Source organism: Pyxicephalus adspersus, chromosome 2 (assembly GCF_032062135.1).
Source record: "Pyxicephalus adspersus chromosome 2, UCB_Pads_2.0, whole genome shotgun sequence".
Classification (NCBI taxonomy): domain Eukaryota; kingdom Metazoa; phylum Chordata; class Amphibia; order Anura; family Pyxicephalidae; genus Pyxicephalus; species Pyxicephalus adspersus.
The window spans coordinates 25051910-25068203 of record NC_092859.1 but is presented as its reverse complement, the minus strand read 5'-3'; the positions used below and the strand labels follow the sequence as shown (position 1 = coordinate 25068203).

General features: G+C 38.2%; 1 protein-coding gene across 2 annotated transcripts in view; it reads right to left on the bottom strand.

The window, feature by feature from the left end:
- The window catches only part of KDM5A (lysine demethylase 5A), a 34364-nt gene that overhangs the window by 9747 nt on the left and 8323 nt on the right, over positions 1 to 16294 (bottom strand). For both annotated transcript variants that reach the window (XM_072400079.1, XM_072400078.1), the window contains exons 4-21: positions 15498 to 15668; positions 13839 to 13970; positions 11659 to 11758; positions 11355 to 11437; positions 10728 to 10886; positions 9673 to 9792; positions 9039 to 9197; positions 7353 to 7534; positions 6774 to 6936; positions 6527 to 6646; positions 5966 to 6160; positions 5688 to 5869; positions 4753 to 4877; positions 3606 to 3756; positions 3076 to 3193; positions 1706 to 2061; positions 1031 to 1169; positions 769 to 948 (exon numbers count right to left, since the gene is read on the bottom strand). In XM_072400079.1, coding sequence (XP_072256180.1) covers positions 769 to 948; positions 1031 to 1169; positions 1706 to 2061; positions 3076 to 3193; positions 3606 to 3756; positions 4753 to 4877; positions 5688 to 5869; positions 5966 to 6160; positions 6527 to 6646; positions 6774 to 6936; positions 7353 to 7534; positions 9039 to 9197; positions 9673 to 9792; positions 10728 to 10886; positions 11355 to 11437; positions 11659 to 11758; positions 13839 to 13970; positions 15498 to 15668 — 2835 coding nt within the window. The remainder of the gene's footprint in view (positions 1 to 768; positions 949 to 1030; positions 1170 to 1705; positions 2062 to 3075; positions 3194 to 3605; positions 3757 to 4752; positions 4878 to 5687; positions 5870 to 5965; positions 6161 to 6526; positions 6647 to 6773; positions 6937 to 7352; positions 7535 to 9038; positions 9198 to 9672; positions 9793 to 10727; positions 10887 to 11354; positions 11438 to 11658; positions 11759 to 13838; positions 13971 to 15497; positions 15669 to 16294) is intronic.

Sequence of the window (16294 nt, the reverse complement as noted above, 5' to 3'; positions counted from 1 at the left end):
CACCAGGTAAGGTTCTTCCTGCCAACAGGTGGCTGTGGGAAAATATGAGATGTGTTAATATTATTAATGAATGGCTTGTCAAACAATAACCAAGATAAAATATTTTTGCTTTCTCCTGTGAAGTATGAAGCTGAAATGGGCAACCTTAGTGTTAATCTTTGTTAGAACAGATATGAAGGCAGAACTTTACCAATAAAGTGAACTGAATTATACTTTGTTGCCCATATGAAGCCAGCTCATGAGTCTCCTAAAAGGTGATAAAGCTGCTCAGTTGCAGCCATGAGTGACTGGTTAAGCTCTTACTTTGTTTATGCTACTCTAGAACTGTCTCAGGATGATATCTGCATATCCCCCATCACCAAGGCAGCTGGAAACAAAAGACTGACAATTTCTGTGTTAAAGCAGTGGCCTCTCTCCACTGGTCGGACCCCATGGTTATTGGACAGCTCTAGCTCTGATGTAACAGGCTACACATTGTATTTTGCTGCGTGCACACAGAAAACAGCAATTATCTCCAAAGACAAACGGTTGGGGAAAAGGGGATTTTATCCAGAAGTTAGCTAATTTTAAGTAAAGAAGAAAATCTTTATTAAAAGCTTGAATAATTATTTACACAAACCAAACTATTGACGTTTTTCTTATTAATAAAGCTTTCCAGTCATACAGACCGCATAAATCGGTATCAAAGTAAAGAGAGGGGCATCATAGAAAAGTAAATACAGAAGTTAATATGCTACATAATAACAAACATAAGGAATAACATCTTACCTGCAGTAATGTGTAGCTTGAATTCTTCTTCAGAAAGGTTCTGGCTGTGCGCTCTCGCCAGGCACGGGCAGCAGCTACTTGGGACTCTAACTGTGGAAGGGCTTCAAGACGCACTGGGATGGGACGAGCTTTACTGAGCAAGCTCTCAAGTTGCTCCAAGTAGGCATACTGACTTCCATTCTGCAGAGACAAAATACCCATTTCTCAAACAACTTAGCTTATAGAGAAAGGATGACATTTTTCAGGCATTGTGCACTCTTACCTGTATGGCCTCTACTTTGGCAGTCCAATCCTTAGCTCTCTGAAGAGCCTCCTTTAGTGCCAGCACATTGGGCAGATAAGCCTGGATGCACCTGGCCTCCACGATAATGCTCTCCAGACTTGAGACAGTGTGTTGTGGCCTGTGTACAGAGAAAACATAAGTCACAAGAACATAGGGGGGGGGATACACTGTAAAATAAAAATAAAAAAACATAGGCTAGTAGCAGAACTTGACCACCTTGGAGCTGAGCTCCATCATGTATGATTAGAGTAACAAGTTTTAACTTTCAGCATCACTGCAAGATGAACATGTTTTTCACGTTTTTTACACAAATTTGCCTTTTTTAAGGGAGATTTGAGAAGGAAGATTTCCCGGTCAGAACAGTATTCTAAGTGATCTGCTGCTACAGAGGTTAATAGGGAACTGGGTCCCATGGGGGCTCAAGAGGTATAAATGGCTCTGGCTTTAGCTCAAGAGAATAAACCTGAAATAAACCTAATTAGGCAAAACAGTATACAGTATGATAAATAGTGTAGTTTATTTCCAACAGATTTTAAGATACAACTGGTTGGTCAGAGCCTATTACTGGTCCAGGGGTAAAAGGTGATTTTATAGTGTCAGACATTGTGATTCCATCTACCCCAATATACAGCAAAAGAAAAGGTCTGCTCTCACCTGGCCTGCAGACATGCTTTGGCCTTTTCTTCCCATCTCTCGGACACTGTGAGAAGTTCCTGAAGTTCACCCATTGCTTTTTCAACAGCGTGATGAGGAGCCAAACCAACACCAGAGTCTATTAGCTTCTTCATCACGTCCAAGGTGACTTTGTGAGGGTCAGACAGAGTTTGACGGACTTCATCCAACCAGCGTGCCTGCAAAAGCTCCTGCTTTAGACGAGGCAGTTCAGGGAGTTCTACATACAAATTGGAGCCCAAATCAATTAAAGCTTGCAGCTTGGTGGAATCTGGAACTTCATCCAACATTGCTTCCTGTGCACGCTCATGAAACTCTTCAACATCATCCAGCAGATTCTGTATGACAGATAACAAGGTCTTTTTTCAAAATGTTGTCAGAATTACAGGACAAAAACTGGCCATGCATTACAATTTTTTATGCTCCAAGCAATTGTTTGTGTATTTCCAATACATTGTTACAACACAAATAAAACCAAAAGACACTGACTGCTAAACTAACATGAGTTCATCAAAAACTGCTAAAAGAACTTTACAAGAAAGTCCAAAAATATATAAAAAAAGAACTCTATGTTTATAACATGTGATGGGACATTGAGGTTTAACAATACTTAACAATATATAACATTAATATTTAACATATTAAAAATTGGCATTATTGGCATCCATTAGAAAATGGATATTTCCCAGGACCAGGTAAAGTTTAAATTTAAAGCAGACCTATCATGACATTAGTAACATTATATAGAGGGTGGCTGTCCCTCCTCTATGATGATTTAACACACATGTGTAGTGAGATTGGCTATTTTTTCACTCATCATAGATGAATGGGGTGAGGATGATCTCTATTAGAAGCATTGACCAGATTTAAAATTACAGAAACATTTAATAGAAGAAAAAGACCTTTTAGACAATTCTAAGGGTCTTGTTATAATATTCACCTTTAAGAATAAGCTTACCAATAGGCACAAACAGATCCGGTAGTAAGAGATCTACAAAATTTGGACATTTAGTGGATAAGGCTTCTAACTCAAACAGTTAAAACAAATAGAACCAGTTAAACACAAAATGAAAGAGAGAGACTCAGTATCTTCCATTTTTGTCTATGTGCTAGCAGGAACCTAAAAAGCCTGTATCCTCATGGTACACTCACAATGTTGGGTGCTAAACTTCCCATGCTAAAAGCTCCCTGTCATGTGGTGTAATTTTGACATCCCAGCTCTGCCTGCCCTCTAAGACCATTACATGCTCATTTTAAGCTTCTAAAAACTTTCTAAATTTTGTGGAGAACAATATAAAATTGAATACAAAGACGTTCTAGACAAAAAAAATGTCAGTATTGCAATGGCTCACCTTAACCTGTCGGGCCTGTGTGATGACGCAGGGAAGGCTGAAAAGTTGGTGGACAAAGGCTTTCAATTCTTCCATAGTGAGCTTGGTACGAGCCTTCCCGGAGTCCTGACTCAACTTACTGCACAAAAAAGAAAATTGGGGCTGCTGAATACTGTTGCAAGTAAACATTTTTTCACAGCAAGCATAACAAATATATTTTGATTTGTGAAGCGATTGCTTTAAAGTGTTTTGATGTTTGAGTTTGATTTGAAAATTTGCATGCACTTTAACTATCCAGCAGCCACTACAAAACTGTAATATAACAAGTAGAGTTCTAGTCATCTTTTTCTGGCTTTCAAAGCGTGTGCCAGATTTCTACAACTGCATGTGACCCTATTAAGGAAAATGACCCATAATTTCATGTCCTTGTGACAAATTAAAGATATACTAATCAGCCAAATTTGGACAACAAAGATCCCAACCCTTCCCCACTGCAGATATAAAAGCACTTTACTGTATGCAGTACAACCAGATTGTAAAATAATTTTTACTTGTGCTTCTGTTTCTTGGTGAGCAGAAGTTGAGCAACAGAAGCGCAGGTTTCAGCCTCCTTTACAGCATCTCTAAGTCGCCGGTAAAGTTCGTTTTCTGGAAACTTTCGGTCCTCAGCATCCTCCAGCATCACCTTTAGCTCAATAATGTCTGCAGAGAAACCAAAAGATTCGTTATTTGTATGACACAACAAAAAACATCTAGTTTCAAAGCAACTCTCTACTGTAAAGCAGAGGTTGTGAAAAAGTCCAGAAAAAACAAAAGTGAAGGTTTGGCCAAAATAAGTTAAGAATCAATCTACTGGCACCAATCTATGCATATGGACTGCAATTAGGGGTTTTATACGACTTATGTACTACATTTGATCTTTATCAAATACTACAGAAATTCTAAATTTAACCAATAATTTTTATCAACACTCCTTTTTTGGGGGGGAAGGGAGCTTCCCGAAATCTAGGTTGCATTGGTTTTATTTTCATGTACAGGCTTTTCTTCTTATCTTCACTTGGTGACAATACCTGTAACACACTTCATGTCCTAGGATGACAATATACACTTACTGTGCTAGACCTATAGAGGAGTAGTGTGGTCACCTTGGAACAGGAAGTGTGTTAAGACCACAGAACAACTTCCCTCTTTTCTTCCTATCATATAGGGTAGGTGTTTCAATAAAACCTCCTGATAACATCGGAGATAACACTGCAAGATAACAATTTTTTATATATATGAAAGACAGTAAGGGGCCTGGTGGTTTGGGAGGTTAGATTTCTCAACTACATTAAAAGCAGTTCCTATAGATTAGCAGACTATCAATCAAAAGATATAAAGCTCAAAGTTACACCAAGGTAGGTTTAATTAGACATAAAATTGAAGTACTGAGTAAGCTGGTGTGTGCCCCATAAATATTATAAGGTTTAATTTTTAGTTCCCTGCATAATAGAGACTGTGTCGGTAAAATATAAATGAAGAATCATACATTGCTGTAACAACCGGCAGAAGACACTTGAGAATCTGATATTTTGGGGAGTGCCAAGAGGAAGAAAAATTGCATGAGAAGGACTAGAATGTACTCCTAAGTATTTATATTTTAGTGACAGAATAGTTTCAAACAGATTATCATTGGATTGAACATATATGCATTCATACCTTTTTTGTGACCGAGGCTGGCAGTTAGTGCTTCTGTTACCCGACTGACCCATGTATCATAGGACTGTGCTCGTGACTTCACACCATACAACAAGGCAGGGAAATCTTCCAGGGAGTAGCGGTACCTAGATGTATCAATCACAATGCAATATTAAAAAAAAGGGGGCAAAGTTACAATAATGACTTGCAGTACTAAAACATGGAATAATGAAATTAAAAAGTGTACTGTTTAGTGTACCCAAACTCTTCTTGAGCAATTTTTTTATGTGGAATGAGCCACAGCAAAATATCTGGTGGCAATATAAGCCTTCTATAGGCTACGTGGTAATAATATCACCACTTTCCTCAAAGTTCCAAGTCGAGACATGGGCACTTGGGACTGAGCATTGCAACATGGGAGGAGATCACATCCTTCTTTTTAACTAGAAGCAGTAGGTATTTTGCAGTGGCTCTAACAGACTGCAGAGGGGTAGAGAGGTGGCAACACTGGGGAGGCATGTATATTGAGGTTGTAACATATTACCATTTATTAAGTAAAATACGATTTTTTAGAAAGCTCATTATAGAGCAAAAAGATATTTTTGTTAATACTGAGCTCCAGCCTAAACATTATATTTCATTTTTTTGATAGGGTCTGGAAGGGCAAGAGAATGTGTCCAATTTTTAAGAAGTCATTATCGAGAACAAGAACATCTACCTGCACACATTTATTAAAGTGGAAATTGTAACAATGTGGACAACAACTTTATTGCTGTCTAAGCCTTCCTGTCCTAATGATGCCTTACATGCATTGCTTTTATGGGTACCATAGGAACAGAGGTCAGAAATAAGTACTCTTAACATGTTATTGTCAAGCATTAGGCTTTAAGCTTAACCCACATATAAGTAAAGCCTAAATGAATGATAATATACAAACCTACTATGATTGTGCTCACCTGAGGCACTTGTTCTGAATTGGACACGAGCACAGTTCCTCACAATGATGCAGACACACCAGACGATCAGAACTGCAGCTGCAAGTGAGGGCGGAGAGAAAACATGTTGTTCTACAAGAAGCACATTGTCTCTCGTCATCTGGGACAAGTTCAAATACTTCTTCTTCTGACTGCGGTACTCCCTGCAACCAACACATCAGTTCTTAGATATGGTGAATGGAATGAACTAGCATCCAATTTACAAGAACTGAACAGCAGATGTAACCCTCTGCCCTTACCAGCTGTAGAACAGCTTCCCTCAGGCGAGTCTCGTCTTCAATCATTATAGTCATTTCTGTGCCTACAGCAGCTGCCAAGCCAACATCCAAGCACTCGGGGTCGGCTGCCATCTTGAAGATCAGTTCCTCATGTGAGAAGACACAGTATCTCCTCAAACGGCGGTAATGATTCACACACTGACGACCAATGGGCAGCTACCAGAGATTAAGCATTTGTTTTGTCAAGCCAGAACACTTTTCAAAAAAGCATTCAGTTCTCTTAAATAATATAACAATTCTGTGAATCACCAGTCACAATAACAGAAGTGAGGTAATCGTGCAACAGCAAACACAACAGGCTCAGAAATTATCTATCGTAATATTTCACGTGTGCCACGATGACGTGATGAAACATTACTTTTCACTAATCTATTTTCATACCCTTTTTAACATTACTACTTGTTTATCCATGCATTTTTGGCAGACACTCCAACCTGGAACTGAGCCTTAATCTGACACTGGAGACATATTCTAACTTGAACCTAATGTACAATACCTATAATCCTATTTAGGTACACATACCCAGTCAGCTGTGCAGAAGTTCACTGCCTCAGCAAAGTTGTAGCCTTGGTTGAAACCAGAGTGGTAAGCACGAGGAAAAGTAACAACAAACTCCCCAGCACATTGGTTGGTTCTGTAAACCTAAAAAAAAAAAAAAAAAAAAAAAAAAAAAAGGAATTTGAAGTAAATGAGTTTATTCAAAAGACTCCAGGCACTTTCTAAAAAATCCATAGGAGCTGGCAATGATACCACTATGTGTCAGACTCACCGGCACACCATGTTCAATTAGGATGTTAGGGTTCATGATGGTCACAAGCTGATGTAAAAGATCTGGCTGGGCTTCGAACAATTCTGGAGCCAGTTCTCTCATGACATCCTCCAGCTGCTCTGCTGCATGGGATGGAACACCATACCAAGTCTTTGGCTCTCCCCTGTGGTTAAAACAAAAACATAGAAAAAAAAAGTTTATTAAAAAAGAAGTTACCACTAGAAAACATCTTAACTGAAGGCCTAGGCAGCTATATATCCTTAAAGCAGCCATACTGCAACACACCTGTGTACTTTACAAATGTGCATTAGATGCTTCTTGCCCTGGATACTCCAGAGGAAGAAAGGAAGAAAAGTGACATTTACACCAATGAATAGTAAAGAACAAACAAGGCAAGATGGCCTCTCAAAGTTACACGATTGGCTAAGAAAAAAAAACATTTCAAGTCATGGAGGAGAAATTAACTTTGGGTAACTACTTGCCAGCCTCAACTAACCCTAGAAAAAAGCAACCATTTCACAGAAGACAAGAAGTACAGCCACGTCTTGTAAATTAAGCAAGCCAGAGCTAATAACATACCAGTGAAGGTAATTAATTGAGTAGCTCCAGTGATCCTCAATGTGCCAACAGAATGAAGAAAAGCACATGCCCACATACAACCAGGGCACCTTCATGCCAGAAATGTCCACATTGATGTGGGAGAGAACAGACTGCTCGAGAACAGGCATGTTGTTGAGGTTCCATCCACACTGAGCATAATCCTGTCACAAAAAAAAAATGAAAATATTAGTAAGAACTTATCATGAAATCCTTTTCTTGGAGTTCATTAAGGAACACAGGAATGAGATACCTTTGGGTTTTACTGCCACCTTAAGGAGAATAGAACATCAGAAAACAATTTATACACCAGTCCAGGATAACCTTTTCTACTTCCAGCATGCCTTGGTTTCTAGCAGGCAAAACCAAAAGTATGATCATAAATACAAAGGGGTGGAATTTGTACCCCTCAGAGGACCGCAAGATTATCAGAATTTTCTTTTCCATTGAGTGACAAGGAAACCTAATACCTCTGGAACATACAAAAGCAATCCAACAGATGAGTGGGCAAACAAAACACTAACACATCCAACAAGCAACTGGGGAGTGACCTTACACCCAAAGCTTCCATTAACATGAGCAAGCAACAATCTACAGGGTATAACTGAACACATGAACAGAACACCCGGTAGCAGCCTTACAAATCTAAGGTTAGATAATATGAGAAAAATCTATCATACAGCACAACCGCACAATCTTATCTCCTAGGACAGTAAAAACATATGAGTGTTGGTAGTATGAAAGGTTATCTTGGGCTGACCTACATGTTTTTGTTTGCCAATGTACAATCTACCTAAAGACAGCAGTATAATAGATGACAACCTCAAATCCACAAAGGTGTCCCGATATTATGACAGCACAGGCTGTTCTTTTCCTTGAACTCTAGAGCTTGCCAAATGCATTACAAGCTGATTATACAACCATAGAGCTCTATTTATAAAGCAGAACATCTGGCATTCACTAAAACATTCTCTGATGGAGAATCTTCCAGGCCCATGTATTTTAATGACAGTAATGGATTCTGCAACAGGGAATATTTCAGTGAATGTCAGATTTACTGGTTTATAAATATAGCCCCTATGATTGTATGAATATGTTGTAATGTGTTTGGCAAGTTCTAGAGCTAGTGTGAATGAATAGTGTTTAGTGCAAATCTTACAGGAAAAAATGAAAGCTGTGCTCTACTACTAAGTCCCAACCTCCAAAGTTTAATTGCCTGCAATTTTTTTTTAATACAGTGGGTGAAGAGGGGGTGATGTCACAATGCCTTACTGCCGCTTGCAGAGTTGAAGGCTCAATATTCAATAAACTCAATGCAGGTCAATTTAGGGGAATATTCTTGCAGCATTTTAGGCATCAAGCTTTCCCAAGAGGCACCAGTGAGGCATAAGTGACATCAACCACACCTCCTACAAACAAATAAAAGAAGAATAAATAATTCCCCCCCCTTTTTCAGTGACACTTGCAGGTAGATCTAGGAATGTATAACTATGTGTACAGTCAGAGCAAGGGTAAATGTACACAGACATTGGAGATGATATCAATATTTTACATAGACTTTTAGGAGAGCATAAAAACAAACCAGAAATAAGGACCCCAAAATGACTGCTAATGCCTGGGTATATAAGCCTGCAAGAGAACCTGCTGTCTGGGCAAGTTTTCCCTCACCTCCTCATCTGCAGAAAGCTTCCTCCGGCCATCAAGAACTGGAAAGCCACTGCCAAAGTCTCTAGAAGAAATGTCTGCCCCATACTCCACAATGACATCCTCTTCAATTGAGCTCACCAAGCGCCAAAATTCTTTTTCCACCAGCTCAGTGGGCACCATCTGTACATCAAAGGAAAGCAGAATTAAAAGATGGATTTGTTAAACATGTTTACAGAAAATCTTGACCCAATATTCAGTGACAAATTAACAATATGATCTAGTGTTAAAACAGTCAAACTTCTATAAAGTTCAGGTACCTAGAGGCCAAATCACAGGCCATTTTGATATGTAAAGCTAGTCTGCCTCAACCGTCTCTTGCAAATTTTCCTAAGCCAGTGAAACTGCTCATTAAAATAAAACCCAACAGGAATTTGGGTGGGCAAAGCTTATGAGAAAGTTCTGACACTACCCAAAAGTATTGAAGCTTTGACTGTCAGAAACACCTTGCTTTGCCCCTTGACAGAAGGGTTCGGGAGCGTGCTGCAGTTATGTGTGTCTTCTGTGCCGGCACTATATACTTGCACAACTTTGTTATTCTTTACCCTGTGACAGTCTCCTGTAAGAACATTTAATGCAACAGAAAGCAAACCCTTACATGCACAGGCATATTAAAGTAGTCTGATTTAAAGCTGTCTGCCATCTCTCCAAAGCTCTGCAGGGTGTACTCTCTAACAGCCTGTTCAAACCCAAATGCTTCTCGTGGCTTGCTGCACTCCTGAAAGAAATAAAGAAAAAACTCAGATTACATCTATATATTTTCCTATCTTGCCAATCCCATGCATTTGTCCCTCCATTTCCTCCCTTTTTTTGGGTGCATTTCATTGCATTTCATGAAAAGTCTCATTAGAGGCGGCATTGTGAACTCATATGCAGTACAAATCTAAAAAACATGCAAAAGTCCTGTGTTTTCTTCCTTTAAATACCCTGCGAATACAGAAAAATACCAGATAATCTTGTAGGAAAGAAAATGTTGTTTACGTCCATTACAGCAGCAGATATTTTTATGTACTGGCATAGGGGTAAAGGAAAATTCTTTAATTTTTTTTTATTTACTTTCAAAGAGACACTGCTACTTGGAGAACTGATGGCAGCGTGATAGAGTTCACAATAATATTCACTTTACTACAAGACAACCCCACTAGTGCTCCTTCCAAAAAAAAAAAAAACTTGGCGTTTACTAGTGTCAGAACCTATAGAGAGTGGTAACTTTACCGCCTCAATCATGTGACTAATTTCTGACGATTGGTAGACCCAAGTTCTGACACCCCTCCATTCTGGTTCCCTCTTGCACGGGCACTAGATGGCACCTGGTATTTAGAAATGATTTACAGGGAAGGGACATAATCTGCCCTGAAAAAAACAGTATCCATTTAGGTAAACATGGTATACTTGAAACTAAATGACTGCAAAAGGGAAAATGAATAGGTAAAACTATTGATATTTATTGTGAAGTAAAGAGGACGGATAACCAGGACAAAGACTGTGACTAGCCAAACTGATCACAGTATGGCAATCTTAGATGAGAGCTCAGCCCTTGTCTCAGTTAGCAAGGACCAAACAAGATTTGTGCTGCACTAGCTTTAGCCTTGAAAGGTGAGATACTGCTTACAAGGGAAAGATCATATTTATTCATTGATACAGTGTCATTACCTCAGCAATGCATTTTGGACACCTCCAGTCTCCTTTGGGCACCTCTGGGAGAGGAGGAATGAGACAGAAGGTATGGTAACTGTCGTCACAGCCATCACAGAGAAGAAGTCTCTCTTCACAGTCTCCACGGCCACAGAACAAGCAAATATACAAATCCACCTGCAACAACCACCAAAAAAGGTCTTAACAAGTTTTACAATGTACATAAGAAGTAACAAAGTGACACCATGTTGTTGACTTTGTATACAGCAATTTATTAGATATAAGAAATGCAGATTGAGAGAAAAAGTAGAACTTTACATTTTTTTTTTACTTTTTTTCGTTTATTGGTGTGCAAAGCTATACTTCTCATTCCATGCTATATCACTGTTCTGACGGTTAAATCATGCTGCTCATTTCTGTGAGTTCAGTGTGTCCTTTGACCCACCTACACCCTTCCAGGGGGGTGCATCATTATGTTGGGCTGAAACTACTCCATGAATGAGTATTTTTTTTTCTTTTTTCATTGTCATGCATTAGGAAAATGGGCAAAATATACCCTCACCTGCAAATTTTTAGGATCACAATTTAAAGATTCTAAATCTAAACAACCGCTGATAATCATTGCTTGACTTGAATTTTACTTACAAAATTAACTGACAGGGCTTTTTTCTTTTTCATTTGCATCCCAAACAGTTCCAACTTTGAGGTTTTTTTCTTGAACATTTCATCTAAAAGAGCCAGAGAAGGGAATAAGAAAATCACATAGCCACAGATGTTGGAACCCTACTGTTGTCTCCTCTAAAAAAGCAGATCTCAGTTATTAATATTCTTGGAGACATTGTGATGTCACAGGTTACTAGCAAATAGTGGAATATCCAGAAAAAAAAATCTTGAAATATTACAACAGATCACAGAAATCTAAATAAAATAAGTTTGTGCAGTTTCTTACCAGCTCTATCTTTAACACTGTCGCTGATGCCAATGACCCTTGGTGCTCCAAGAACGTGCAGCTTCTTTACATCTGTGCTTTTACTGTTCTCTACCATCTCCTGTTTTACAACATAACAGAACAATTAGAAATGACAAAAGAGAAAATCATACATTTATTAAAGACACTGTATGCTTTAAAAAAATCATAAAATGTATAAAAAATAGGCATGTGAATCTGACTTGGTAAATGCTCAATTAGTTCTCAGTTTACAGTTTCTCCTGTCCATTTGTGAAGGAAGAAGGGACGAGACCTGTAAATGTTAACTGACTGCTAAAGACAAGATTCAGGTTCCCTCATCTGCCTAGGCTTTGCTGTGGGACACTGCTGTATAAAATATTTAAGACATTGAGTAAGTGGACACACTGGATCCCACTCCTGTGAGCTTTAGAACAAGCACCAGAAACTACAATTAACACAGGTTCACCAAAGTTAGAGAACATTGGAAACATTGCAGAAAATGTTCTTGGCCCCTTTAGGGTATGTGTACCTATTGCCTGGTTGCTACTACTAGCAGGATATTGAGTCATGTCACACAACTCAAATTATCTTGAACTGGTTTCTTGAACTTGTGAATGTTCAGATGACAAATCTGCAGAAATTACATGATTCTCGTGATTCTATTTTGTAATTATGGACCAAGATTACTAAAGAATAATTCCAGTTTGCTGAATCTTTGTGTGTGTGTGTATATATATATATATATATATATATCTCAATCACACCTACGCATATTTAAAAGGTAATGATAAATATGGAAAGTTTGTCATTGGAAAAATACTGTAACTGCTGCTAATTTTCTCTTTTGCAAATTACATTTATCAGGCTGTCATGTGGAGTCACTAATCCATAATGAGTATGCAGATCAAGAATTCTGACTTCACTGGCTTCATACTTGTTCCATATCAATGACTCAATTGATGGAAACCCTAAGGTAGCAATGGGTATCACCATATTTCTCTCTTAGTTAGGTTTTCTATAAAAAAGGGAAGTATGCCAACCAAAAACTAGACTATGCAAACTTCTGAGAGGATTTATTCTCTTTGTGATCATAGTCAAGGAGAGTATTTTTGCTGAGCATGCATGGCACCTTTGTGTATTCTACTCTGGCAACAGCCCTGTGGGAATCCCCAGCTGCTAAACAATAAGTCTCAGTGCTAGAATTCTTTTCTTTAGAATGTTCAACAATTTTTTTTTATTATCGGTTTCGATGGGGTGACATTGATAAAACTGCTGCATCAAGTGATCTCTTCTACTGGTCCAAACAGCAAAGCAGACATATGCACAGCAGCTTTAGGTTCACAGACATTGGGAAAACGTAGTCTATCTGTCCCCACTGCCAAACCACAGGAAGAAGTACAGGTAGTCCCCTAGTTAAGGACATCTGACCTGCAGACGGGGCTTACCTGCTCATGGAGGGTGGAGGGGGTGGTTTGCATGACTTGCAGAAGAAATCTTTTGCTAAACACAGCTGAGGTTGTGGGTGATCCTGGGGGGTGAGCTCTATCTGCAGCCTCTTGTAACTCTTTAATGACCATGACCAACTCTGCAGTTGTTTCTTTTTGCATATCAAAGCACATCGTGCTCCAAAAGTTAATGAATGTCCAGGGCTCCATAAAGATTTTTTTTTTGCTTTGTTTGTGATTAACTCACAGTGAAGATTTTATATGGTAACTGACGTCATGCTGCCTAAAATTATGTTGAGACAAACGTCTGTCCTAATTGCATTTATTAAAATAATGTACCTGTTCTGACATACAAAGTAAACTTATAAACAAACCTATAGTCTCTATCTCGTATTTAACCCAGGGACTACCTGTATGCTAGAAATTTAAGTTAAATGAACATTGAAAATTAACCTGCAATAGAGGAGGGGACTGGAAAAATAATTACTTTAATGCCTGGAGATCTGCTTAACAAATCTCTTCAGAAGAAGCCTTAAAGAAAAATCCTTTAACAGAAACACCAGTTCCTTTGACAGCTCTCTGGGGTGAGATTTCAGTACAGTTTGGTGAAATTTACTCCTATTTGCTCCCCGGGACAGGATATAAAAGTAAAAGGGTTTTCCTGCTTTCTGGACGAAACTTGGAAGTGAAAAGATAGCATGGGAGAAGTATAGAATAATGTAAACAAAAATTCACCTCTGACTTGATCCGCCGAGATCTCTTTAAAGGAGTATTGATTTGGTCACTTTCTGTTGATTCTTTGGGTTCTTCACATGGCTCCATCACCTCCACTTTCTCTTCTGCCTTCAGATTGGTCTTCTGGATGCCCTGGTTGTTCAAAAATAAGACCCTTTATTAGACTCTAAGATTTCGTCACCTTACACTAATCATGGAAACAGAAAAGTAATGCAAGAAAAAAAGTGTCGTATTAAGTATGTCCCTTTATTGATCTATTATTTGGTTTGTTTTTTTACATATAAATGTTTTAGTCTGAATATAAGAAGTTTTTTTTTCATGCAAGTTTAAATTCACTTACTATTGATTGACTGTGACATCTGTCGGGGTTGGTGTACAATCTTTGATGTTTAATGAGAACTTTTGCAACAATAAGTATATGTGAGGTAAATTTTTTGAAGATGAAATGTACCTATGTATATACCATTGGTCAACAATAATTTTCTTGTCAAACACTTTAAAGTAATTTCCAAGTAATCCCATCTGCCCCGATACCTTTCTTCCATCATCTTTTTATATTTTATGGAACCTCTCCTCTTGTTCCTCATTGAAATTGCCAAGGTTTTTTGGAAAGTTTTGCAAATGGCTATGGAGATAGTATACTTTTATGCTCATGGTAGCAACCACTTTTTTTAAAAGTTTAAGAGCAAGTTTTGTACCAGTTCTTCATAATGTTGTGCTTTCTGGTTACCCAAGAAGTTCTTGACAACCATGACATAGCTGTGACAGGCAGAAGCTTCAGTATCAGTCATGTACCTTGTGAAATTTGAATTATCAGTTTCTGAATCTGGGGTCCATCAAAGATTCCTGCTTTTAATTTTTCAGTACTCAATCCAAGGAAGACTCTACAAATTTATTTGAAGCAATCACCGTCCTTGTTCAGAGCTCTAACAAATTGCTTCATTAATCCCAACTTTATGTGTAGTGGTGGGAGAATGATTTTTTTCTCTGTCAACCATTTTTAAATCAACACATATGAACCATTGGTGTTCATGATAGCAAAGCTTTTGTAAGACCATTTGGATATTTTCATATTCTTTTTTTAATTAAATTGTGAAATGCGTTGTGCATCGAGGGTAAGAAAAAAAATTGAACTCCCTTTACATGTTAGATGTTAATGATAGTTGGATACCAATAATAAATCTTTGTTAACCAAACTTTTTTTTTTCTTTTGCAGCAAACTGATTAGATACATATAAACACTTGAATGAAATGTGCTACACCTACTCAAAAAATAAACTTTCTTCTGCTAGTTTGAGGCCATATTCTAATATTCATATTTTAAAATCCTGACCTCTTGAACCCTATTCAGTCCCTAAATGTTTTATAAAACTGTATAAATTTAATTGCTGATATTTGTTGATAAGTTCTTAGACCTTTCTGCATATTTGTTGTCTGCCTCTGGACTCTCAATTTTATAAACATCTTTTTGTAAGGTTGAACTGAACTGAGGTTGAGGTTGAACTGAAGGTCTATGAGGCCAAAATAATTCATGCCCCAAACTCTGGTTCTTCAAAAAGTATTTATCTATTCCTGGTCAGGAATACAATGGAGACAAACCATGCACATCTCAGCTGTGAATCTTCTCCAAAACACGCTTATGAATACAGATTATCTCACCATGAGGCTTATCCCAGACTGGAAAAGTTCATAGGGGTACAAAATACGTTCATAGTGGGTTTTCAGAAGAGATCCTGTTCCCTTGCCTGGCATGTACCCAAGACGGCTACCAACTTTTGACCATTTCTTGTCTTTGCTGACTACTTCAAAGCCTCCTTCACTGGAAACTACCTAAAAACAGAGAAAGAATAAACAAACATTAAACAGACAGTAAAATACCAAACTACTATAAAGTAAAAACAAAATTAGTTGCTATCATTTAAAGTGCAAGTCTGGGAAAAATAAAAAAATGCATATGTTTATCCCTTTAAAAAGCTGCAATTACAGAAAAATATCTGTCAATCTATCAGAAATCCAATAGTGAATATTGTTACAAACTTCCTACATGAGCTAACAACACAATGGGCCTGATTTATTGAAGCTCGCCTAGGCTGGAGAGGATAAACTTTCATCAGTGAAGCTGGGGGATCCAGCAAACCTGGAATGGATTTCTTCAGTCATTTGCTAGCAAATGTTTTGAATCCTGGACTGGATCCATTCCAGGTTTGTTGGATCACCCAGGTTCACTGATGAAAGTGTATTCTCTCCAGCCTTGGAGAGCATTAATAAATCAGACCCATAGCCTTTTCCAGTGTTTTTACGCTACAAACAACAGCAGTTTGCAGACCTTATCCTATTTTTTCCACTCCCTGATCTTATATTGATTTTTTTCTGAACAAAAAATTTTTGCTGCTTTGACTACCATGAGTGCGCTGCTTTGACTACCATGAGTGAGTGCGCTGCTTTGTCCACCATGA